This window comes from Mastigoproctus giganteus, chromosome 7 (assembly GCF_048544385.1).
Source record: "Mastigoproctus giganteus isolate SK-2022 chromosome 7, ASM4854438v1, whole genome shotgun sequence".
Taxonomy (NCBI): domain Eukaryota; kingdom Metazoa; phylum Arthropoda; class Arachnida; order Uropygi; family Thelyphonidae; genus Mastigoproctus; species Mastigoproctus giganteus.
In genome coordinates this window covers 9,524,230-9,552,101 of record NC_143581.1, presented here as the reverse complement: position 1 = coordinate 9,552,101, position 27,872 = coordinate 9,524,230, and the positions used below count along the sequence as shown (strand labels likewise).

Below are 27,872 nucleotides of genomic sequence, written 5' to 3'. Positions count from 1 at the left end.
TACATCTCCGAAAAATGGCAGGTTAACGCTTTATAAAATTCAATAACGTTCAAAGTTGTTGGCCCCAGCCTGTAAAGCGCTTATTTGCCTCATGGCCAAATATTCTTTGTCTGCTCTAAAATTTAAAATGGAAAAATAGCAAAGCATTTCACATTATCTACACAGAACATTTTATCCAACACTGTATAATAAATGGTTGTTTAAATACTTTGCAACTTAAGCTTTTTAATACATTTAAATATGTATATAACTTTTATGACTTTTTGTCTTGACCAATGGCTTAGGATCTTCCTGAGTGATACAGAAAGGTATTAAAATAAGTTACCGGCCTGAGGTAAACGAGTTGTTAGAATAAAAAGTGATTCTTGCACTGGTTCTATTGGAACATGAAACAGCCCGGAAAGCAAGGTGTCAGAGATCCCAGGCCTTTCTGTGGCTCATCATGGATAAAGAACATGTATGGGCTTTGTTAAGGTCACTAAGAGTAAGGACATGTACATGTATACTTCCACCCTCGTGGGTACAGTTGGTAGGATCGCTGTTCTCACCACACATGGTGGAGAAGACCTCAGTTCGAGTACCATCGATGATGGAAGGAATTTTTATGGGTATTTTTCAAAACGTGGCTGAGAAACTCGGGTTCTTCGTCCAACAACATAGAACACACGCAATTTACAGACACTATACACGGAGCAATATGGCTTTAGTTGCTGATGCTCCTAAAACCCAACAACAAAAACAATTTTTTGTACAAGGAACAAATATAGATTAGAATAACGCCTCGAAATATATATTTTTTTATTCAACACGAAACATAACTGGATTTATATAACAAAAGATTGTCAATTGACATCTACTTATTCTTGGTTTCCAATAACAAGCGATTACTTCATATCCAAAACAATTTTCAATTAAAATTATACATTCCAGGAAGAGATAATTGAGTATTGTAATTAGCAAGATTCATAAACAAACAGTTTCAAGAATATTAAATACACTTGTAAACTGAGTCCATATCTTAATTTAATACAGGAAAACAGACTCCATCATGGTTTAATTTCCATGATCGAACTGTTGGTGGGCTAAGGCACAATGCATCACCCCCTCTGGTGATCTCATAACTCTTTTCTTTGGTAAAGAATGTGTTAACCATACACTAGACAGGAAGTGCTTCTATGACGTTATGAAGGAAGGGGTTGGTTATCACAGAACATTCGTCCTTTGTAACACACTGATATGGCACTTCATATTACAGTATAGTAGCTATAAAACGTGTCAAAGTCCACAATTTCAGATGACTTTTAGAGACTCATTTTGTCTGCATAATATCATGATGGCAAGTCTTTACTGACTCTAACCACACGTAACCTGTCCCTATCTGTGCGTTGTGAAATTGAAACCATAAACCGTTGTACAATTTCCAGCTCTACTTTAATCGTGATTACTAGTTGACACTGGTAAATCTCTGAAGATCAGCCCTAATTCAAAAATAAAATATTTAAACCGAAAAGTATGCAAAGAACTTAAGAATTTTACGAATTAAATTAGAATTTGAGCAATCCTCAATAAGGGAAAATTTATCTTAAAATTAAGATGCAACATAATATTTCCAAAACAAATATATATATATATATTACAAAGATTACAATAAATTATTTTTAATATGAAATAAATATACATTGCACTACCATTAATCTGGACACCTGCATATCAACAAATAACCTTTATTTACAAGAAAATTAACAACGTATGCTGAAACCTTTAACCTTTGTTAGAGCCTCTGGTCTCTGTTATCACTCTCCACCAGTTGTTTACTAAATGTCCTTCGATATTTTCTGCCTTAGGACTTTCAAGTAGCGACCAGTTCAGTTCTGTTTTTTGGACAGTCTCTCCTCAGACGCACTCGACGAACCATCCGAAAGGTTCTGTAAGGATTAAGGTCAGGGCTCTAGGCTGGTCAGTCCACTTTTCGAAGCTCATATCCTCGAGCCAGTTTGTCACAATACTAGTAGTATGACCTGGAGCGTTGGCCTGCTAATACAGGTATGGGCTTTCCCCGAAGTGCTCACAGAACATAGGTAACACAATATTGTCCAGGATGTCTTGATAGACCTCAAAATTTATGGTTTTGTCCAAAACAAATCAATGATCCCAGACCATCAGGCTGCCTCCACTAAACTACTATGGGCTGTATCGGGACGATACAGACCATAGTAACTGTCTATGGTCGGGCGCATGCCACATCCAGGCACGACCGTCAGACTGAGATCAGGTCTCTCCAAAGCGCAGAGTTCCATTAGTCTACTGTCCAAGAACACCGGGCCTTAGTTACACCAAGATATACTGCGTCTGGCATTATTCGGGGTGATTAGTGGCTTGCGGAAGGCCATGATCGTGGTAACCCATACTATGCAGGATCTTCCTCACTATATTAGTGTTGACATGCGTCCCGATCATCTCACTGAAGGCCTGTCACGATCAGTCAGCTTCGAAGGTTTTCCCCGATCGTCTCGTGAGTTTCAGCACCAATGGTTGACTTAGGGATCTTTATTGCCATTGAAATGTCATGTACAGACCAACACTTATGTGGCACCCTTTTATCATTACACGGTGGAAGTCTCAACTCTGTGATCGCAGCACCTTGCATTCACAATCGTACTACTGTCTCTGCAAAGGCCTACCAGCATATATTTATAGTTGTGTCTGACAAGTGGTGTGACCAACTCTCAACAGAGAGGTATCCAGATATTAATGGTAGGACAGTGTATAAAGAATTTTGAGAAAAAAAAAGTGGTCACAAGCTGATAGAATGGATCCATAATGCAAAACAAAATGGCAATTGTAAAATAAAAGGTTTCTTTAAACAATTAATGTATTATTGAAGATAACCGATCTGAAAATAATTAACACGATCTTGGGAACAAGTCTCAAATTTGGGATCTCATACCATCAAGGGTCTATTAGCGTTGCTTCTACGAGACGATCATTCCTTTCTGGCCAAGTCCTTTCTTTAAATCATCTTTGTCAACCACTCGTGTCCATGCGGGTGGTTTAATAAAAGTTTCACAGTCCATATCGGTGGTGAGCATTTCATTGGTTTATTGCACTGAAAAAATCTCCATTTATCCAATGGATCACGACTGCCCCTTTTCATTCATCTGTATGAATATATCATTTTCGATTGCACGTTCCGGATGAGGTAAAGACGGATGGCCACTGATGGGAACATTACAAGTCACTGTGCTGGTCAATGGGCCAACACCAAGTTCTTCTGATGCGTTCGGTGTTCGCACCACGTATCCAGTTTGCTGAAATTTTTTACAACCTTCGTTTTTACAGAGCCACAAAAATGCACCCAAGGAAAGCAAGTAGAGGCAGATACCGCCAAATAACCATAATGCAACGAACTTCTTCGGCTCTTCCTGAGTGGTATGTACTGAAAACAGAAAAAGAAAACATTTAGACGTTTTTGAAATGATTTTTGGAGTTATTGAGGTTCGAACTCAGACTACGCCTGGGTCACCACAAAATCTCCACCAATTTCTATATTGAAGTATGTAATATAAATACCGCATTTACGTACCATTTTGGTTGTGGCTTATGGCAGGTTTTACAAGAAGGAACAATAGGCTCATCCACAACCGGAAATCTGTACAGCTCATCTATAACAAAAATAAATAAATAAAAATAAATGCAGAATTATATATATATATATATATATATATATATATATGAAGTGTGACAATAAGGTTCCTGGACTGGTGCTGTTGCTGTCATGTTCAATGAGTTTGAAATTAAATGTAAATGGTATGTTGTAGTTCAGATTCTTCCAACAGATGGTGGTATTGACCAGTAGGCTGATAGGTTGCAAATAACAACCAGTTTTGTTTATAATGATGAAATATTAAGCCACACTACTAGTGTGTTTGAATGGTATAAGCGGTTCAAAGACAGACGTGAGGATTTTCTCAATGACCTCAGAAGTGGGCGTCCGACAACCTCTCGAAATGAGGACAGAGTTGAAGAGTTCGGGAAATTGTGGCAACAGATCGTCGTTTAACCTTCAGAATGATGGCTGATGCGTTGGATGTGAATAAGGAGACGATTTATCAAATTCTGCATGAAGATTTAGGGAAAAGGAAGGTCTGTGCAGAATTTGTGCCTCGAGGCCGCATGGATTAGCAGGAGCAACGAAGAATGTCATCATGCGAAGACTTCGTCCAGACTTGTCAAAACAGTCCTAATTTCCTCGACTGTATTGTCACGGGAGATGAGCGTTGGGTGTTTCAGTACAACCCAGAGACGAAGCGTCAAGAATGCAGTGAACTTCAAAATCATCACCATAGTGCACACCTCTAGGAGGTAAGGTAGCTTGGCTTACCTCCTAGAGGTGAGTACGGGCAATGTGGGATAACACCAAAAAGTTTCGTTCACAGAAGTCCATGATCAAGACGATGGTGACCATATTTTTCGACCAACAGGGTTTGATTCACAAAGAATGAATGAGAACCTGAAGAGGAGAGAATCAATGCTGCATTTCTCTGTAAAGATGCTTCAAAGACTGTTGAAACACATTTCTCGGGTGAAGTAGCAGTTTTGAGAGAAAGGCAACTGGTTCTTCTTGCGCGACAATGCCCCGGCCCATTCTGCTCTAGGAAATACAGGCATTGTACAGATCAACAATCCAGCCGACTCTCTCGATCTAGCGCCAGCTTCTACCTCTTTCCCAAGAAAGCTGCCCTCAAAGGAAAGAGATTTCAAGATGTTGAGGACTTAAAGCAAAATGTAGCCACCGAACTGAACATCATCTTAGGTCGCCAACGCTGACTCTTTTCAGAAATATTTGAGCTCCTTCACTTTGTGTTCTTTTCATCGCACCAATCCGGGAACTTTATTGCCACATCTCGTATTTATTTAACAATTATTTAATATGAAGTGCAACTATCATTTTTAATTTTTATAAAGAGAAAATAATCTGTAAAACAAATACAACTCTTATCAGGGGATAACCACCCGATAAGAGAACCAAACCCAGTTAGAGTGTATAGGACTAAAACACTCCTGTACATCCATCCACTTCTTATACTGCCCATCTCCTAACAACAAATATTAAATTTAGATAATGCTGTTGCCCTTTTAAAAATACTTTTGGTTTTCTATCTAAAAGTATCTTTTTGTAGATTGGAATAACTCTTTAACAAACAGTTCAAAGATTAATTCGAGTGTTTGGATGGCGGTTCTACTTTATTTTATCTTAGAAGTAGGTGGATCATCAACGTGAATCTGATAGCTGTTATCTAGGCCACTGTAAATGTTAGAGATAAGTTCTCATAACAAACATCCCCTTCGCTGCCATCCTGAAATATAAAATCTCTTATATTGCTCAACACCCTAATGTAAGTTAATATTTTTTGTCTTTAATCTGGTTGGGACCAGATTTACAGTATATGCGAGGTAGTTTTAATTTAAATCCGCCATTTTGAAACGAGATGGCTACTTTTTATTAATAGCTCTTCTTTGTCTGTTCATATGCAATATAAGCGACTGTGGATTATATTGAGGATGTGTCATGGCTTTTAAGTACCTGGATGAAAAGAAAAATAAATAAATATTTCCCCTCCTCCAAATACAAGAAAGTCCCACTGCTCATCTTACATGTTAACCCAGTCCTTGGACTGGGTAGGATTCAGTGGCCACTCAAACGCCAATGATGATTACACCCAGTACCCTTGTTGCGTGTCTTTTCCTCTCTGGTATTTCCCCTTTCACTTGGTGGAGTAAATGCTCCATTGTCAACTAGGAGGATGCCTTCATCTACATCTCCCCTTCTTGTGTATACCCTGTACTCCCCACACTCTATTTTTTTTCTCTGTCCAAGAAGCTCAGCTGACCCTGGTGGAGACCAACCAGAAAATAATGGACAGCTTGGCTTACCTCCTACATGTGTGTACAGACAATGTGAGGTATCACCGGCCCCTGCGCCCTAAAGCCAGACACAACAACACAGAACCCAACATAATACTTTACACGTACAAAACACAACACTTATTTTGGCTTTTACAGATTACTGAAGTACTTATGATGCAGATGTGGGAGACCACCGGTGGAGCCCCTCCCCAAACACAATGTTTTATTTACATCTGGCAACTACTGCCTAGATTCAACAATGTTACACACAGTCATTAAGTAAGACGTCCAGTAATATATAGTCATTTACTTCTAAATGACTGTGTCTTACTGTTTTTTAGCCAAAGAAACTAAGGCCATTAGGTGTCAGTGCTGTTTGCTCGCTGTAGTAGGTTTTAGGAGCATCAGCAACTAAGGCCATATTGCTCCGTATATACTGTCTATAAGTTGCGAGTAATCTGCAGTCGATTTTCTGTTTGCTGGACGAAAAACCGGAGTTTCCAGGAGAAAATACCATACTACCGTCGCCTGAGACTGACTAACTCAGCCACGTTGTGAAAAGACACATAAACCCACGATTCTACCAACTGTGCTACCCAGGAGGATAGGTGTCAGTCTTCTCAGTAGTGTAATGGTTATAATCACAGTCCTCCTTAAACCAGATGGAACAGAGCCGGGTTCCAATCTCTTCAATAACGCGAAATTTTATGGGTATTTTTCACAGCGTGGCTGAGTTAGACAGTCTCTGGGGAGGGTAGGATGGCTTTTTGATACTGGAAACTCGGGTTTTTCGTCGAGCAACAGCAAATCGACCACAAAATATAACAATTTACAGCCATTGTATACCACAATATGGCCTAAGTTGTTGATGCGTCTAGAAACCAACAAGACAACAAAAATCCAACCATTAATTTTTCAACGATAGTATAAGGACATAAATAGCCTACTGCCTGCGATAAGAAATAAAACAATCCATAGAAAAAAAAATCGAAAACCAATTTATATTTCCAGTGAAGAACTTCGCGTTAAAAATGCATGGATATTTTTTAAACATCTACATATTTGAGGATTTATTTTAATTCAAATAACCATCACAATATTTCCAGCAAATCATTAACTCAAATGAAAATAAAACCAAAGAAAAATTGCATTTAATGTTTGCTTTAAAGAGAAAATTTCAACAAAGTCAAATGTATCAATTGGGGGGAAACCCAAGAAGGGTTATTGATGACTTACCTTTGACTTCCGTACACCAACAAGTCCGTGGAACAACGCTACTGCATCCGACGGTGGTTGTTTACATGGCGGATAAGGCACAGTACGTAGAGACACCTATAGGACGGATAAGCAGTTGAAGGACGCAAGGTAGCCATTGATAAAGATTTGATTAGAACGGACAGAAGATTAAAAAGTTAATCTGGCCACACTTTAGTGAAAAAGCTAAAATATTCCGGCCAATTGAAAAATAGTTCTGAAAACAAACTCCCGAAACCAGCACACTAGTAAGAACACTGTTGCAACAAGGAAGTGCGTCCTGGAAGACCACGTGACACCATAGTACTCTCGGAATTCTTGCAGCTGTGACGAAACGCTGGCGTAATAGATAATTTGAGGATAATCACCAACTTATAACGGGATTATATCTTCTTTTTCAAAGGTGCTCACTGAGGTATTACACGGTTCCTTGCTCTAATTCTGACATCTGAAACGCTACACCAATTCAAGAACTTTAAAAAGTGCCTTCTCACTTTACAAAAAGGAAACGTTTACATTCTTGGTATGACGTGACTTTGTACACATCCGCTTAGTGGGGAAACCTCACCCTCGGGCAAACTGGTCATGACGCAAGATGTTCGTGACTGTGGTAGAAGAATCGTTAAGAAAGAAATCAAAACAATTGCCGGTTTTGTAACTGACAACGGATCTTTAGAATGTGGCAACTGGTTTTCAAGTTGTTGTGGCAATCAGGGATATTTATGACAGATATAAATGAATTAAAATAGCAAAGAATTTATTCCTCTCCAAGAGTTTGCGCGCTTATCTGTATGCTACAAAGCTGAAAATACCGATAAAACTGATAAATGTAATCTATTTATTTTGATATGCGATCATAAAAATTGCTGTTGTTACTGGGTTTTAGGAGCATCAGCAATTAAGGCCATATTTCTCTTTGCTGGACGAAAAACCGAGTTTCCAGGAGAGAAAAAAACCATGCTACGCTCACCTGAGATCGACTAACTCGGCCACGTTGTGAAAAAGGCCATTAAAAATTCCACTCATCATCGACGAGACTCAGACCCAGTCCATTTCCACCCAGTGTTGGAAGGATGGCGATTCTACCAACTGTGCTACCCACGAGGGCCATAAAATATGCCGAATTTGGTTTACAAAAAGCCTTTCTGCTGGAATATATTAGAAAGAGCACAGGAACTGTCCAAAAAATTACAAAACTTTCGCAATTGGCGTAAACAGATAACTAAACTTTCCATATGAAAATGTCCATGAGAGCATCATGGCATTATTATTAGCCATATGGTGCAAAGAAGCTTGAGACTTTTGCTGCACCAGCCAAAAAAAATTCTGAGTTACCCTGAGAGAGAACAAGAGTCAGAAGTAGAAGGGAATCACCAAGAAAGAGAAGAATGATGATATCCAGCTCAGGATGGTGAGTGTGCTAAGCCCATACTCACCAGATGTGAGCCCTTGGGGTTGTATGATACCCTCGTGAGTAGAATCGCCATCCTCCTCACACCAGGTGGAAAAGACCTGAGTTTGATTCCAGTAGATGACGTAAGGAATTTTTATAGGCCTTTTTCACAACGTGGCTGAGTTAAATTTTCTGTTTATACTCCGAGACAAGCACATAGTCAGAAGAGTTCACAAGATAGGGAGAATAAAAGAAACAGCACAGTATTTAGCAGTCAGAGACTTGAATCTTGGTCACTCAAAGTACATATGTATGCACACTCGGGCTTGACCACTCGGCTTCGGTGACTAGTCGGTCTAAGGCGAGAGAAGCTGGGTTTTTTCCTCCCGGAAATTCGATTTTTTTTTTTTTTTTTCCCATGAAAGAGAAAATCGTCCACAGAAAGCACATACCGACCTGCTTGTCATAGTTAGGTGTAGCTAATAACGTGACCGCTGAGTGTAGGCTGTTCAATCTGTTAAACACCTCACTCTTCAGATCCCAGTGTATGCAATTCAAGTTGTAGGAGTATCTGAAGAATACAGTTTATAGTAGATAACAGCGCCAATAATACGCCATTACTTAATGCCCATATGTACTGCTGCCGTGCTCATCATACTGGTGGAATGGACCTGAGTTCGAGTCCTCGATGATGTGAGGAATTTTTATGGGCCTTTTTCACAACGTGGCTGAGTTATTCGGGTCTCCAGCGAGTGTAGTATAGTTTTTTTCTCCCGGAAACTCTGGTTTCTCGTCCAGCAAACATTTTGCAGTTCTATTGACCTAATTACCGTATTAAATCATAGTTTACAAATAGCTTTATAGTCCTAGTCACGTTCGATAGTTTCTTTTTAAATTGACCTAAAGGTTTTGTAAGTTGCTACTTAATAAATACTCAATTGGTCACAATCATTAGGAAAACAAAAATGAGAGTAGGAGTGTGTTAAAAGTCTAATCACTCTAATGGGTACAACAATTTTACAGAGCAATAGAATGGCTTATAATGAGGATTTTAACTTCCTAGATATTGACTGGAACTTGTGGGTTGGTCACTCACATACTAGCAAGACTTTTGTGGATTCATTTGATGAATTTTACCATAATTATGAAAACTTCTTTGGATTCAGAGGAGTGTCCCACGGACTGGAGATGTGCAAATATATCCCCTATTCACAAAGGGGGATGAAAAGTCACATGAGTAATTAGAAACCTGAGCTTAACCTCCGTTTCACGGAAAATAATGGAGTCTCTGATTAAAGTAGTAATGTAGGACTATCTAGACGGAATGAAATTATACTGCAGTCACAGCATGGATTTCTTAAGGAGCAATCTTGTTTGACCAATATCATTGGATACTAAGATGCAGCGATAAAGGAGCTAGAAAAAAAATTAATTCTGATATCATATACCTGGATTTCAGCAAATCTTTTCATACTGTTGCAAATAAAAGACTGCTGTACAAATTAGAACAGTGTGATATTAAAGGCAAGTTACTGCTTTGGATATAAGGATGGTTGAGTGGGAGAAGACAGAGCGTAGTCAATGGACACTGCTCTTCCCGGACTAATTTTATTAGTGGATTCCCAAGGATTCGGTGTTGGGTCTATTGTTGTTTTCTATATTTTTTAATGATATTGATGAAGGTATATCAGGCTAAAAATCTAAGTTTGCAGTTGATACAAAGGTTGGAAGGGTAGTTAATCACACTAATCATGGTCACTATCTCAAGCAGATCTAAAAAAAATTAGGCAGACGGGCTGAGAAATAGCAGTTGAGGTTTAACTTTGACAAAGGCAAAGTACTGCATATGGGTAGCAGTAATCCTAGATTAATGAACCAACCGCGTGGTTGGTTCATTGATTTAGGGGTATTGAAAATGAAAGAGACCTGGGGGTAATTGTAAAATGAGTTATTAAGTTCCCTAAGCAGTGCAGACAGGCTGACAGGACAACTCATTAGGATTTGTCAATGATACAGCAACTTTGCCAGCAGGAATAAGTAGATGATTATCGCATTGTACAACACATTGATTAGCCGGCTTCTTGAGTAGAGCATGCAGGTCTTGTGGCTTTCTTTTAGGAATGATGTAGATCTCCTGGAACGGATTAGGACAATGAGACTGGTGAGAAAACAAAGGGTTGTCTTATCAAGACAGTCTGTAGTTCTACAAATTGGATCATCTGGAGACTAGGCACCTGCGAGGTGATCTGATTGAAATGTTTAAGGCTCTGAATAGATTGAGCAAGCTCAATGCTGCTGGAATCCTTGCTCTTGCCAGGTTACAGCATAAATTTAAAATGAGGATGGATGGTCGCACAATAGATATGCAGAAGTTTGCCCTCCAGCCAGTGGGTGCTCGAATGTTAGAACAAACTTCCATGTGTAGTTGCAGGATGCGGTAGTTTGAATAAATTTAAGGAAGAACTATACAAATTATTGGAGGTGATGGACAGGTATGTGGGAAGTTTTTTGGGGTTTTTTTTTGTGTGTTTTATTGGCTAATGCTTTACAAATTTGCTTCTTTTGCTTAATTTGCACTACTAATACTAATTCTAATAACGGGGGAAATTTTTAAAGTCTTTTTTCACTCCCTGGCTGAGTTACTCGGTCTCAGGCAAGGAGAATAAGGTACTTGATCCCAGAAACACGAGTTTTTCCTGTTTCTGGGAGAAAAATCAACTAGGCTTTTTTTTTCCCCCTAAATGATAATAGCATTTAATTATCTAAGTAATTAAAGTATGGAATACGCTGTCAGCCTATAAAATAGCGGCCTGGACCCATGAGAATCTTTATAAAACCGAATACCCTGGACTAATAACATGATGTGCCCTTTTATAGATGGTGGAATTGATATTTTTATTGAAATACACGAAATATTCAATTTAAAATTAAATATAGATTTTTATTGTTCCCAATAGATTCTATAGAAAGTTGATGCTCCTTTTATCCATTTAGCAAAAATTCCGATAGAAATCCATAAGCTCTATTCCTTGAACTTGAATTCGGAAAAAGTTCTTTTCTACAAGATTGAAACCAGATTGCAAATGATGCAAGAAAGCAAACTTAAAACAGCATCAACCGAAAAAAAAATATCTTCCCATTTCACCTATCCATCCCCTCCAATAGTTTGTCTAGTAATTCCTTGAATTTATTCAAACCATCCATTTCCACTCCAGATGTAATTTGTTCCAGGAATCAACCAGCCGCTGGCTAAAGGCAAACTTCCGCATATCTATTCTGCAACCATCCTTCCTCAATATGAACTTATGTCCCCTTATGTGCGCAGCCTGAGCAAGAGGAAGAATACTATCAGGATTGAGCTTGCTATAGTATCAGGATTGAGATTGGCTATAATATAAGCACATTTCTTGTAAACCAAGAACATGTCAAATGACTTTTTTTTTGGTTAATTACAAAAAATGTTAACTACAAAATGATTTTGTAGTTAACGTTGTTTAACATTAAACCCTTGAATTTCTTCCATGTCTTTTTAATTTTCCACTACCCTGAGTGCAATACCACACAGTTGGTACCTTACCCTGGGGATACTGCTACACACATGCAATACTTTGCATTTGTCAATGTTAAACCTCAATTGTCATTTCTCAGCCCAAGTGCCTAAAATTTCAAGATCGTTGCAGTAGCATCCATCGTTAACCACCCTGCCAACCTTCGCAACGTCTGCAAATTTAAACATTAAGTCTGATATGCCTTCATCAATATCATTAATAAATACAGCAACCCTGGGGTACTCCATTAATAACGTTAATCCATTATGCGCAGTGTCCACTAATAACAACTCTCTTGCGTCTCCCACCCAACTAACCCTTTACCCATCTTCCAGTCTTTTTTTTGTGTCTATTCTTCGGTTGGTTTGATGTTTGCTGGATAAAAAAAGGTAAAGATTATTTGATAGAAAGGCGCCCATTTTACATAATGTAACCGAAAGCTAGTAAGTCTTACCCAAACAGCCAAGTTATATGATTATTAGAAATTTACTCTAATCTTTTAAGGATACTGAAATCATTGCACGCCATCCTTGCTCTTATTTTTCTGGAATCTTCACAGGAGATGCGAATGAATCAGCTATTTTGGCGAAATATGTGAGTAGACTTAAATAAACATCCCTAGAAATGACAAATAGTTCGAGAAGTACGCTTAGATAACAGTGATAGAAGAGTTGATACAGAATTCCACTTATCTTTCAAGTGTTTGCTTTGCTTTAGCGTCGCAGTGCTTCTACCAGAAGTGTTAGTGAAGGTATCGTCTCACGCGGCAGTTTTCAAAAGGAGGCGTATCAACGTTTTCGACTCGCAGTATATATACTAGGTGGCTATAATCACCATCCTCCCCACCGGGAGTGGATAAGGATTCGAGTCAATGAAGCGAGGAACTTTTATGAGCTTTTTTCACTCCATAGGTGAGTTAGTCAATCTCGAGGTAGGATAGGAAAGATTCTAGAATTCCGGGTTTTTACTTCCAGCAAAATAGGCAAACCGACCAGAGAACACAGGTAATTTAGTAACATAATACACATAGGTGGAGGGGTTTGTTCTCAGGTAATCCTAATATGAAATATTTATTTAATGGTACAATCATGTAAACCGATCTCACTAGAAAGATAATATCGAAACAAAGTACAGATAATTAGTAGATAAACGCTTCAAAAAGAACATCTTGAGGTTAGGAGGAAGAACAAACGGATAAAAAAAAAATTGTTCATTTGGATATTTTGAAACGATGAAACGATAAATTATAATCAAAATATAAAATTTAAGAAATAAACTATTAAAGAAATAAACTGAATACTTATATTAATATTAAGACTGTAATTTATCGCAATGCAAGGTAAAAATAAAAATGTATTACAATAAAATACATGCCTAAAACTCGTTAAAAATACCACAGCTGTGAATTTCTGGACTTTTTTATAAATTTTAGCCCACGATTTCTGAATTTACATTATTGCCACTAGATGGCAGCACATAATTAAATGCTATTGAACATTGTTTTATTGCTACACCACTAAAAAACAGAAAGCTCGTGCAACTGCAAAATTTTGCTTCATTTTTTATCTAAAATAAATCCATTCAACGATTTTAAAATATTACTACCCTCTAATATATCTATTTTTGAGCCTTAAGAGATTTTCTCGTTGTGTTTATCGTTGTGATATTCTGTTGGCTAATATACACAGATTGGACATAAACCATGTCCATTGGACATAAACCATGGCTAGGATCCCTACCTAGTAACGGGTAGGCCCACCAGTCGCCCGGATAAGGGCAAGGCATTGAGTCCACTAATTCCCGAAAGCTTTCCACGGGTATTTCCATCCATGCTTGCTGTGCTGCTGTCCATAATTCCGTCGCATTCTTGGGTGGAGGATTCAAAGCTCAAACAGACCTTTCCACAGCATTCAAAAGATGCTCTGCAAGGTTCATGTCCAATGAACAGGGAGCCCATTCCATGGTGGTAAAACCTGCAGAATGCTCTTCCAACCATGTTCTAGTCACCACGGCTCTGTGGGGAGACGCATTATCCTGCTGGAAGAGTCCATTGCCCTATGAGTGCACGATGGCCATGAAGGGATGCAGATGGTGTGCAAGGATGGACACGTAACCTGGACCGTTCAGAGATAAGTACAGAGGCATCAGAAGTCCCAATGTGTGCCAGTTGAACACACCCCAGACCATTACCGACCGTCCACTTGTCTGAACAGGTCCTAGTTGACATGATGGACGCATAGCTTCGTGCGATTTCCGCCAGATACGCACCGTCCAGTCCGCTCGAAATAACTGGAAACTGGACTCGTCAGACCAGGAGACCCTCTTCCAATCATTCATCGTACAATGCCGATATTTTTTCGCTCAGTTGAGGCGTAAAGTCCTGTGTAATGGTGTTAGCAATGGGATTCTGATCGGTCGGCTCCCATCATCTATTCTGGCTAATAATCGCCTGATGATCTTGGTGGCGACATTTCTGGCACTTCCCTCGTTGAAGTAGGCAGTGATTTCTGCCACTGTCACTCTCTGATTGGCTGAAACAATGCAAGACAGACAGCCACGTTCATTCACCACACCTTTCTCTGCCCACAGCGCTGTCCACGATGAGATGTTTTTCCGGAAATGGGGCTTCCCGATACACTCCTGATACTGTCGAATGGGGACAGTGCAATTTCTATACCACTTCCACGATAAAGTGACCTATGCGTTGGGCACTCACTATCATTCATCTTTCAAAGTCAGTTAACTGGATATTTTCCTGATAAGTTGGAAGTATTGTCGCACCTTTGCTCAATGCAGTCCATTATGGATGGGATGGTCATTATTCAGTGTTCATTGAGTGTATTTTTGTGACTGTTCACACAAATAACCGAAAGTAAATGAAACAATGTGTAATGGCACAATAAACTAATAAACTTTTCACACTTTCATATTGTGTGGAAGGGTGCAATACTGCAGGCAGCACAGAGGTGAGCGGGGGAAAACAGAAATGTGGCATTATTTTACTCGCATTAAATGTATTAAACTTTTTAACAGAAATTTATAGATGTTCGAAATTCACAAATACAGAAACACAAAATTTATAAAATTTGTGCTGTTTTAAAAAGCTTCAAAATAAATAAATGAATAAAGGTATCCATAGCAAGGATTAAAAAATATAAGCTGCTGCACTTTGAAATTATCCTCGCAGCAATATTTGCATTTAGAAACAATCACTGACAGAATGATTTCTAAGCGATCACTGCAAAAAGTATTTTCTTAATTGAAGTTACGAGTTGTCATTTGCCCATAAAAGGCATAAACCAATAAAAAAAGATAAACTGCAGCCATTATCAATCCACTGCAGGATGGAAGCTTCCTCAATGATTCATGTTGAGGGAAATGGACCGTAATCGGCCACGCTGGTCCAGTGTGGGTTGGCAGATTAACTGTATTTAGCAGCCAAGGGCTTGAACTCTGGTCTACTCAAAGTGCTATTGCCCTCCCACTTCTGACCACTCGACTATGGAGGCCTCTCATAAACTGCATAGACCAATAAGGTCTACTAACAGAATGAAGTCAGGATACTAACCTACCATACATGGATTAGACTGAGATAAGAAGTGCTTCTTACTGCAATTCTGCTCCTTGCATGTCTTTCTGTCCAGACTTTCATAAAAAGATTTATGCAATTGAACATGCTATAGACTACATGGCTTCTGTAGTCCCCAGCCAGTGAAATATTAATTTTGTACAAAAACATCAAGCCAAACAGGCAAGTCCGAGAAGACTACTCCTTGGCTATCTCTTACCATGGGCCAATGGTTAATCCTCCGCTGAAGAGAACTACAAATTTAGTTTGCCAAGCATGAAACAATATTAGGAGTATGTATTCTATTGATAAATTTCCACGAAATGAGAATAAAAACTGCCCTTGTTAATTTTTAATTTGCTTCAGAATTTCTGCAACACGGTTATATTTACATTCACACGTGGAGTTATTCAGGAAGGGGGAATGCCAGAAATTTATCAAATTCTGGCAGGGAGCTAAATGATTTTGTAATAACTGACAGCAAAGTGCAGAAGAAATTGTTGAAGTCAAACATAAGAAAGGCACGTGGGATCTATCGTTATATTAAAGAAGTCAGCAGAGGAAGTAAGCAAATCCTTAGCCATAATTATGAGAGATTCCTTGGGCTGAGGGGAAGTCCCCCATGGAGATGTGCAAATGTGTCCCCCAGAGGCGTAGCGAGGATTTCGGCGCCCTTGGCAAATTCGTGGCTATGCCCTTTTTTTCGATAATTGGTAAAATCATAATAAAAATAATAAGTACAGTCGGACCTCTGTTTAACAAACTTCTTTATAGCGAATTTTTCTATTTAGAGATAAATGTTTTCTTTTTACCGAATTTTTTTAGAATTCGCTAAATAGAATTTTATTCTTTACCGAATTTTTTTATTTCTTCGTTTTATGGAAACGAAAATTTTCCATATAACAACTGCATTACGAGACTTAACTGGGTACACATCGTTCGCCCCCATGGCCTTCAAGCAAGCAATAGTGATGTTGTTACGCTCGAATTAAAAGATAAAGAGATTACCATCTGCAACTCAGTGGGATACGTAAAACCTATCCATCTACCTGTCCCACATACCGAGAAGTCAAGCTGGTCAACTACTTTCTGTGTATCCATAGCCAGTGGGCAGACCAAGGTGTATTAAACATTCGGCCCTGGTCAACCTATTGTAAGCACCCTGTTAGAGATTTAGAAGAGAATGGGTTTCCTTTATCCTGACAAGCGGTCATCTGTTGTTTCGTGGAAGTGAAACAGCACCGTTTCAAAGTTATTGGCCTATCATCGAGCACAATATGAGATACAGAGGAAATGATGCCTCCCACACTACTTATTTTTTTCGAGTTATCTATGGTGTATCCACACCGATATTATATAGATATAAAACTCTTACTCTTAACATATTAGGCCTTATTGCATTTAGTTATTTTAAGTTATTTCATTTCGTACTTTTGTTGCTAAAAAATTAATAAATTCATGTGCTGAATTTCTGGAGATAAATAATTAGTGTGGTGTTTAATATTATTGCTGCCATCATTTTCTTCTGCCAACTGTTGTTGGTTATTGTCCACACTTTCTAATTTTTTTAAAATAACTTCAGCTGTTTGAGCTTTTTCTTGGACTTCCATTTCAGTGGAGTGGCTTATTGTAAGCCAGTTTTATAAACTAGCGGAATGTTTTTTTTCTAATTTACTCTCTATGCAGTCTTTCTGCGCAATACTGATGTCCACTTTTTTCCTTTGGTGGCATGTCTAAAATTAATTTGGCCTTTATTGTTTTATTTAAATTATAAATCACAATATTTACGTTTACCTGTTTATATAGCAATCACAAAAACACTATAACTTACTCAGTTTGTACACAATGCATGAATTGCCAACTACTGTGCATTCGAGCATGCGCTGATAAAGCGATAGCCTGATTGATCCCTTCAAAGTTACATTCTGGACAGCAAATAGATCTATGATACTATGCAGATGTACTCAGATGTAAGGATGCATGCAGGCTTGAATCGCCGTGTGAAAATTAATTTTCACCCTCCCTATGCTGTCACCTTGATTCAACATCATCAAGGGGCACCATTTCGTCAGCTAGCCTCGGGAGTCGAAATAGCTTGGCACTGTACTGATGTGGCCTGTCAGTGGCGCCCTTGGCACCTGCCCCAATGCCAAGGCATTCCTATGCTACTGGTGTCCCCAATTCACCAAACGGGGGTCAAAGGGTGACTCGAGTAATTAGACCTGTTAGTTTAACTTCTGTTCCAGGGGAAAATAATGGAGTCACTGGTTGAAGAAGTGATACAGGATCACCTAGACAAGACTGCAGTAAGAGTTCAGACACAGAATGAGTTTTTTAATAATTTTGATATCCAGGGCCTCGTCTTGTCTGACCAATTTGATTGGATAATATAACATGGTCACAAGGGAGCTGGATGCAAAAAATAATTTTGATATCCAGGGCCGTGTTTACTACTAGGCAAAATAGGCACGTGCCTAGGGTCTGCTGAAAAGAGGGGCCCGCATAGAGGTATTTGTTATTACCGCATGAAATAAAAAAATCCACTGGCTTGGACTTACTGTGCATAAGTATACATTGTTTTTCATGAACCACTAGTACAACATGAGTGGAGACAGGAGGCAGGGGAAAACGTTTGTCTACACATAGCTTGATGCATACAGTTGCAGTTGAACCACTATTGGTAAATCAATACATATCAAAGGACCCGAACATTGATGGTAAGAAGTTTTACTTCCAACGCGTGAGAGTTCCTCACACAAATTTTTTGTTAATTGTATGAAAATATTTTTTTTTCTTTATAATTATAAATAAGATTTACTTACATTTTGCTTTTTGATAATAACTGTGTTTTACATTGTAAAACTTTAGTGTTCTATTTAAACAAAGATATATTTTAAAATATGGTATATGAAACCACTAGGGTAGCTACCCTTTTTCGGGCCCGGAGGCAAAGAACATGTTCAGGCCCCTACTTAATTAATAAAAATTGCAAAAACAGGAGACAGCCAAAGATGCCAGGCCCCTAAAGGGTCCAGAGGCAATTGCCTTGCCTGCTTACATGGTAGCTACGCCTCTATATGAAACATTTTTCTCTCTACAGTATATTAAATATTACTTACTTTTATATTGCTGTTTTGCTATTTTTTTGTTTAAACCAGAATTTATGTTACGTTACTTTGATTTTTTGAAAAGGAAGCTGGAAATAATTGTAAAACAATTATATTGTAATATCAAATTGTAAAACTTATATTAAGGGAATTTATAGTAAAGATGTAAATGTTGATGAATTGGAAATGGAACAGTTTGATATATTAAGTAAAGCTGAGAATGTAGTCACTGCTTCTGAAAAACTGAATTTTATAATCGAAAACAAAATTATATCCACATTTCCTAACATCATAATAATTTTAAGATTGTTTTTAACATTACCAATTAGCACTGCCAAAGGAGAGAGTTCATTTCCCGTACTGAAACTGGTAAAAAATTATTTGCGCAGTACTCTTTTGGAACAAAAGCTTAATGCACTGGCAATACTGTACACAGAAAAGGATATTCTAAACTCTCTGTTATGAGGATATTATTAATAAGTTTACAGATGTCAAAATTAGAAAACAAATATTTTAAATTTCTTAAAATAATTTAATATTGATTTTTTATTTTCATTTTATATTTTTTTGTAATCTCAAACTAATAATATAAATTAACACAACTTCAAAAATTGTGATTTTTTTTAACAAATATCACCCTCATTCTTCTTTATATAAGGGCCTGACTTTCATTTGTATGCCTAGGGCCCAAAAAGCTCTAGACATGGCCCTTGAGTTTTAGGAAAGCTTTCAATACGGTTGCACACGGAAGACTACTATACAAATTGAAGCAGTATGGCATTAAGGGAAAGTCGCTGTTATGGGTAACGGGATGGCTGAGTGGGAGAAGACAGAGTGGTAATCAATGGACACTGCTCTTTGTGCACTAATGTTATTAGTGGAGTGCCATAGGATTTGTTAAGCATATTGTTGTCTTCTGTATTTATCAATGATATTGATGAAGGTATATCAGCGTTAATGTCCAAGTTTTGCAGACGATATGAAGGTTGGGAAGGTTGTTAATGACAGTAATGATAGTAAAAATAGTAAAAAAGTTAATGTGCAGCCATTATCAACCCACTGCAGGATGGAAGCCTCCTCAATAATTCATGCTGAGGGAAACAGACCATAATCTGCCAAGCTGGTCCAGTGCGGGTTGGCAGATCGACTGTATTCAGCAGTCAGGGGCTTGAAACCCGGTTTACTCAAAGAGCGTGTGCTACTGCACTCCCGCTCCTGACCACTCGGCTACGGAGGCCTTTACGCTACTGCAACAGGATCTGGAAAATGCAAAATACTGCATATGGGTAACATTAACTGAAAAGAAACATACCAACTGTGTGGTACTACAATCAGGCTAGTAGAGAATGAAAAGGACCTGATTGTAATTGTGCAGTCAGATATGAAGTTTTCTGAGCAGTGCAAGAGTACAGGCTGCAAGAGTAGCTCATGGTGTCTTGTCAATGATATACAGAAATTTTGCTAGCAGGAATAAGGAGGCGATTATCCCCTTGTATAAGGCAATAGTCGGGCCACACCTTGTGTACAGGTCTGGAGGCCTCATTTTAGGAAGGATGTAGAACTGCTGGATGAGTACAGAGAAGGGCAACGAGACTGGTAAACAGAACAAAGGGTTGTTCTTACAAAGAAAGGCTTATGTTCCGGAAATTGCAGCGTCTGGAGAACAGGCACCTGCGAGGGGATCTGATTGAGGTGTATAAGGCCTTAAATAGTTTGAGCAAGCTCAATAGTAACGAGATTTCCCAGCTTACTCGCCTGAGGAGATATAAATACAAACTGAGGAAAGACAGAATATCCACAAATCACATAGAATAGATGTGTGGAGATTTGCCTTTAGCCAGCAGGTGTTCGAATGCTTGGAACAAACTTCCATCTGTCTTTGTGGATGTTGACAGCTTAAATAAATTTAAGGCAGAAGTACACAAACATTTAGAGTGAATGGATGGGTGAAATGGATTTTTTTTTTTTTTTTTTTTGGGTTGATGCTGTATAAGCTTGCTTTCTTGTATCATATGGCTCTACTAATGCTAATGCTAAATTTCAGTAGTCCAAGGACCCAGTTTCATTTAAAATTTTTCTTCACTGACCCGTGCCTATAATATTTATTTGTAAAAAAAAAGTATGTCCATAAATAGGTATATTGATCAGTACTGCTTATTAGTTATTCCGTTACATTTAAATTACCATATATACAAGGTGTTGATCATTTAATTCCTGGACTGGTGCAAGATTTTATGTTTACCACGCAAACTTTCCATAAGTGCCACTAAAGACACTCTCCCTGAACATTACTGATCAAACTGTGTGCATGCCAGTACTTGTCGAGCTAGCATTGCATGAAGAAGTTTTTTTAGCTGCTTGTCATTGACGATTGTTTTGAAGCAAGTATCATGTCAGACATATCAAACAGCAATATGCGATTTGTCAAACGGGGCTTAAATCATCGAAAACAGTTAAAGGGATGAATGATGCATATAGTAGTGTACCGTGGCCATATTCTGGTGTGAAGTGGTTTCTCCATCAAGACAATGCCAGACCCCGTACAGCTAATATTGTGCAGGCAGTGATCACTGCCATAGGTGCCAAAGTACTGCCACATCTCCCTTATTCACCGACTTGAGCCCCATTTGATTTCTCCATGTTTTTGTGTGTGATGAAAGCTCTGAAAGGCAAGCGTTTCACATCCGACACCCAATGATTACTACAGAGCCACAACGGAAGTACTTAGCAGTATTTAGAAAAATGGCTTGCAAGAAGCATTTAATGTGGACAGTGGCAAAAGTGCAAAGTACAAGAGAGAGTATTTCGAGACGGAGAAATCAATCTATCTATCCTTCCTTGATTTAAATTTATATCTCCTTGTGTGTTTCGCTGAGCAAAAGCCAATGTTCATTCATAACAGAGTGGGCAATATGCATAATATTCAAATTTTATAATGCAATATTATGCATATAATTTTGCAATATTATATGCATAATATTGCAAAATTTGAAATAAATTTGAAAAAAAATTTTCAACAAAGTGAATTTCATACATGTATTTTTTAATTTTTTTTTAACATTATACATATAAGCAGAAATGCATGTGTTTGCACACGTTTGAAATTTTCTGTTTTTAATGGTTTTTCAAGCAGGAAAATGGAAGAGATTAGATTTCATCTTTAAATTTTATGCCTATAACATTTTTGTTTTTAATTTTCAGCTGAAGTAATTTTTTTATTTTATTGAAAAAAACACAACAGAGCATTTTAAGTATTTAATGTTTTTGTTAAAAACTATAAAATTACAATAAGTATCACAATCTATTAAGAAAAAATTAGATATTTTTATACTCCAAACACAATTCAAAAACCACAAAAACTTTTTCCAAAAATTATAGAATTGATAACTTTAACATTCCCTTCCACTGTCTTTGTTACAACATGGTGTGCCACCAGTAGAGGATTAAGGAAGTTCATTTCTGTGTATCTTTTATTACGTCCTCTGTTGGCAGGATCTGAATATTCATAAGTGATTTCTCTTCATCTTTTATCATGTTTGTGTTGGCTGGATCTGCAAATTCATAAGTTGATGTTGGAGGAGGGGAAATTCCCAGTCCTGAAGGGGTTACATTGGAGTGCACCTGTCCAGCAGGAGGAGGCACTAGTGGGATGGTGTGCATAGTACCTATGACAACTGGATTTCTTCTGTATCTATTCTTCCAAAAACGGCAAAATACTGTCAGAAAAGCACAGGCAAAAAGAAGAACAACAAATGCTATCAGAAGGATTAGAGGAAGTCCAACACCAAAAACTTTGGTTGCTGCCTCACCAACTTCTAGAAAAGAAAAAAAAAATTCTCATAATTTGATTAATTAATAAAATATCTACTTGGTTTGTTTTAGGTTTGAGCAAAGTCATTGAGGCTGTGGAGTATTACCAAACTCTGTATTTTGCATGTATTCTATAGTTGATTTTTCTGTTTCTGGCTATGACTGAAAAATGTGGGTTTGGGGCAGGGGCAAAAACAGAAGTGATGCTTCACCAGAGACTAACAAATTAGCTATTTAATTTTTATGGGCTTAAGGAGGAAACATTAGATGAAGCAATTTACAATTCTTGACACAATTCTCTACAATTCTTGAAACAGTTTCCACTTTCATCTGGAAGTACAGTATTTACTTTTATCTACAGCATGTACATGATTTAAGACCCAAAGAAACATACTCGTTGATTCCATGAAATTGCTTATAGAGCAGACACCTCGGGGTCAGCCATTTATACCAAGTGAAAGTGCCTTTCTTCTGCTAAATAAAAACTCTTTATTCTGCTGAAAAAGAAAGCAAAAAAAAAAAAAAAAAAACATACAGACTGTTGCTGCCCCACAACATAAAATCAGTATTCTACACATCCCAAAGCTTAATCATATCATCCACGATATTAGAATGCTCATTGCATTGCACACAGAGCTTTTGAAATTCCCAATCTATAAATATAAAAATTCAAGGGGTTGCACCATTTCCCCCAACATTTCAAATATATGCAGCTGGAATATCCCTACCTGTTCTTCTGAGAGAGAATGTGCACCAAATACAAAACAGCACTTGGACAACAGGTTCTCTTCCACCAAAAGACTGCTGACACTGATTTTTCAGGATCTTTCAGGCAACTAAACCGCTTGGAACTTCTTGGAACTTGCTCTATAAGCAATTTCATGGAATCGATAGGTATGTTTCTTTGGGTCTTTTAAATCATATAGATGCTGTAGATAAAGTAAATAGTGTACCTCCAGATGAAAATGGAAACTGTGTCATGATTGTAATCTGAGACTTTCACACTTCCTCATATTTGACTGAACTGGGAGTCCATAATGGTTTCTTTTTTTTTTTTTTGGTTTTTTTTTTTTTTAAGGAGCATTAGCAACTAAGGCCATGTTGCTCCGGGATATGCAGTGGTTATTCCCTGACCTTTCCGCATCCTCCGTATTTGGTGGTGATGGGCTCGAACCCCGGTCTAATCAAGAAGCGTGTGCTACGCACTGCTGCTCCTTCCCACCTGGCTACGGAGGCGCCTGGTCCATAATGGTGAATAACACAACATAACTATTTTCTTCTATTGTTTCATTAATTGTTGACTTTTAGTCATTAATCTTGTCAGAATGCTTGTGTTCTATGATAAACTGCTGTACATAATTGTTACTGTGTTTTTTTTTTTCCATGCTATTAATTAAAAGATAGCCATCATCCAAAGATGCCATCTGGATGCTTCTATAAGAGGAAGAGAAACAAGGAGAAAACCTGTCAGAAGTCATTCACATTTCTCCTCTACTCAGAAAAGGACTCTTATCCGACCAAAACTGCCAGATATAACAGGGAATTTTCATAGCATAGCAAATTGCTTAAGAATTTGCTGGATCTAGAGGAGTGTTTGTATATAGGCATGTGAATTATTTTGTGTTTTTTCCTTAACTTTTGAGCAGAATCTACATTAGTCACATGTTACATACATGTAACTTCATAAGGATAAGCAAAATTTAGTTCTGCAAGTTTGGAATTGTGCAGTTTATGCTACAGCTATGCAAAGACAGAAATTATTCTAAATTGTGTCTTTTAATATAATATATAAGTAGCTTTTTTTCCCGTCTCACAATTCAAGTTATTTCTACTTTATTAGCATAATTTCTGGCTTTGCATAACTGAAGCATAAACTGTCCTCATTCTACCCCACAGAATGTTGGTGGATTCATTTGTGTTTCAGAGTCTCTCCTCATATGCACCGCTCTTTCTTTTCATTACTCATTGGTATTTTTTTTAGAAAAAACATTTTGAATTTTTTTTTTTGCCCTTCTCTGCACCCATCCCAACAGATCCATGACCTCCCTAAAATGAGGCCTCCAGACTTGTGTGCAATCCTCAAGATGTGGCCTAATGACTGTTTTTTATATAATGATATAATCCCTCCTTTGCATCTCATTAATACAATCCCATGAGCTGTCTTGGCAGCCTGTCTGTACTGCTCAGAGAGCTTTGTATCTGACTGCACAATCACCCCAAGGCCTTTTTCATTTTCCACTACCCTTTAGGTAGTACCACGCAGTTGGTACATTATTCTGGAGTTACTGCTACCTACATGCAGAAATCCCAGAGTAACAAACTTTGCATTTATCAAGGTTAACACTTCAGTTGACACGTCTCAGCCCATCTGCCTAATTTGTCAAGATCTTGTAGTATTATATCTGATTATTATGATTAACCACCCTATCGATCTTTGTATCATCTGTAAACTTGTACATTAAGCCTCATATACCTTCATCCATATCATTGATAAATATAGAAAACAACAATGGGACCACCACCTGGGGTAGTCCACTAATAACATTAGTCCACAAAGAGCAGTGTCCATTGATTATCAATCTGTCTTCTCCCACTCAATCACCCCTTATCCATATCAGCAGTTTGCCCTTAATACCAAACTGCTCCAATTTGTACAGCAGTCTTTTATGTGCAATAGTGCAAAGGAACTGGATGCAAAAAAAATAATTTTGATATCATATGATTGGATTTCAGGAAAGCTTTTGATACTGTTACACATGGAACACTGCTACACAAATTGGAGTGGTATGCCATTAAGGGCAAGTTACTGCAATGGATAAAGGGATGGTTGAGTGGGAGGTGGCAGAAATTGGTAATAAATGGACACCGCTCTACATGGACAAATGTTATTAGTGGGTCCCCAGGGTTAGGTGCTGGGCCCATTGTTGTTTTGTGCATTTATCAATGATATCAATGAAGGTATATCAGGCTTAATGTCCAAGTTTGCAGATGATACAAAGGTTGACAGGGTTGTTAATGACAGTATACTACTGCAACAGGATCTAGAAAAGTTAGGCAAATGGGCTGAGAAGTGGCAACTGAAGTTTAACTTTGACAAATGCAAAGTACAGTCAGTCCTCGTATAACACGTGTTTATATTACACGAATTCGATCATACACGATTTATAAATAGGGGAACGATATCTTATATAACACGAACCGAATTCGCTTATACACGATTCGCCTTTGTGTTTACAAGAAATGGCAGTCGAACGCAGAATCACCCCAACTGAACGCAACACGATAGGAATGAAGAGAAAGTTCTGAAAATGTATTTATGTTTTTTATATCAGTGAAGGGGAAACACATTTCACCATAATAACGTAAAAACCAACACAATTCTGGCTATCGGTATAATTGCAAATGCAATTAGATCAAGTTTACTACCAGTTTATAACAGATTCCACTAGCAGAAACGCAACTGGAAATTGTTTTTATTGTTTTATGGTAGTAACCCCTAGAAATGTGCTTTAGTAAAATGTGAGGTGTTAATAGAGTTGTCTCTGCCTTTACGGTGTTGTTTATTCAGTTGCTACACGCGCACAGCTTTGTTTATGTGTATCAACCGTGCCTCCTCGTTTTGCAATTGTGCTTTATTCCCTAAAAATGAGTAAAATACTTAATTAAAAGGTGTGAAAAGGAAGCGTCCTGGCGAAGACACTGCAGATTCAGAGAGAAAAAGAAAAGCAATATCGATAAACAGAGGCAGACTGGATCAAAAATTCTTACCGGGGAAAATTTATAGTTGCCTCATACTATGGTTTATGGCCAAAATCACACTGGCCTCGGCCCACCGGGGTTCCCCCGGTAAGGCTTATGGCCAGTTCGCCTCTGTCGATAGAGAAAAAATATGAAGTTGTGAAACGCTTTGAGCGAAATGAAAGACCATGTGATATTGCACGTGCTACAGACCTAAATGAGGCAACGCCGAGAATTACAAAGAATGCAGAGAAAATAAAAACAACTTTTATAGTAGGAACAACTCAAAGTGTAATTAAAATCCATTACATTAAGACACAAAGAATTAGAAGAGATGGAACGCCTGTCATCTGTTTGGATAGAAAATCAAACAAAAAACAAGTTTGCTTACAATAGAAGCAAAAGCATTAGCAATATTTTATTACGTAATAGTCGTAATAAAATACTGTACGTAAGTATTTTATTACGATTATTTATTGTGTTTGGTAATATTTTAGTTACAAATGCCTGTTCAATCTTGGGTGGTCGGCACATAACCCTATTTTTCCCATAGGGCCTGTTGTTTATATTGCATAATTTTGCATTGCACGAGGGTTTCTAGGAACACAACTATCGCAGACTGTACTCCATATGGGTAGCAGTTACCCAAGAAAAATGTACCAACTGTATGGTATTACACCCAGGGATGTCGAGAATGAAAAAGACCTGAGGGTAATTGTGCAGTCAGATATGAAGTTCGCTGAGCAGTTCAGAGAGGTTGCCAGAGCAGGTCATGGAGTTTTGTCATTGATATAAAGGAATTTTGCTAGCAGGGACAGGGACGTGATTATCCCTTTCTATAAGGCAATGGTCAGCCCACATCTTTAGTACTGTATACAGGTCTGGAGGCCTATGACTCTGAGGAGTATAATAAACAACTGTACAGAGAAATCGAGTGAGCCAGTAAATGAGAGTGTCTTATAATGGGGGATTTTAATTTCCCAGATATTGACTGGAATTTGTGGGTTGGTCACTCACACACTAGCAAGGCTTTTTTGGATTTATTGGATGATTGTTTTCTACAGCAGCATGTTCAGGAGGCAACTAGAGAGAGTAATACTCTTGATCTGATTATCAGTAGTGATTCTTCATGCATTAAGAATACACAGATAAAGGAACCACTAGGTGGCAGTAATCACAGTTTGCTGAAGTGGGATTTACTCAAAGAGGTAACTACCATCAGGAATAAAGGGAAGGGTTTCTGCTTTCTTAAAGCAACTACGGAAGTCTGAGACAGTATTTAAATTCTATATGGTGGGACCAAGTGATGATATTACCAACAGCAAATTCAAATTGGGAAGCATTCAAAGAATTAATCTTGGAAGTTACTAGGCTTTTCATACCAACTAAGAAATATTGTTTCTCTTCCTTCCCCTTCCTTCTAAACTCTAGAAGGAAGGGGATGGATTAGATTGGTCCACTTGATATCGATGGTTCAACTGTTGATGATCCTGCTGAGGTAGCTAACAAACTAAATGGGTATTTTGCATCGACATTCAAACATGAGG

At 38.0% G+C, this 27,872-nt stretch overlaps 2 protein-coding genes across 2 annotated transcripts in view; both read right to left on the bottom strand.

Moving 5' to 3' along the window:
• Positions 1 to 1,687: 1,687 nt before the first annotated feature.
• LOC150082479 (uncharacterized) lies at positions 1,688 to 7,537 on the bottom strand. Its single transcript, XM_090377524.1, has 3 exons — positions 7,144 to 7,537; positions 3,584 to 3,662; positions 1,688 to 3,436 (listed from the first exon to the last, which is right to left on the bottom strand). Exons 2-3 carry the CDS (start codon positions 3,660 to 3,662, stop codon positions 3,135 to 3,137), a joined length of 381 nt encoding a protein of 126 aa, XP_090233650.1. The 5' UTR covers positions 7,144 to 7,537; the 3' UTR covers positions 1,688 to 3,134.
• A 14,693-nt stretch (positions 7,538 to 22,230) lies between these two features.
• The window catches only part of LOC150082478 (uncharacterized), a 45,622-nt gene continuing 39,980 nt past the window's right edge, over positions 22,231 to 27,872 (bottom strand). Inside the window, exon 7 of the mRNA XM_090377781.1 lies at positions 22,231 to 22,592. Coding sequence (XP_090233907.1) covers positions 22,231 to 22,592 — 362 coding nt within the window. The remainder of the gene's footprint in view (positions 22,593 to 27,872) is intronic.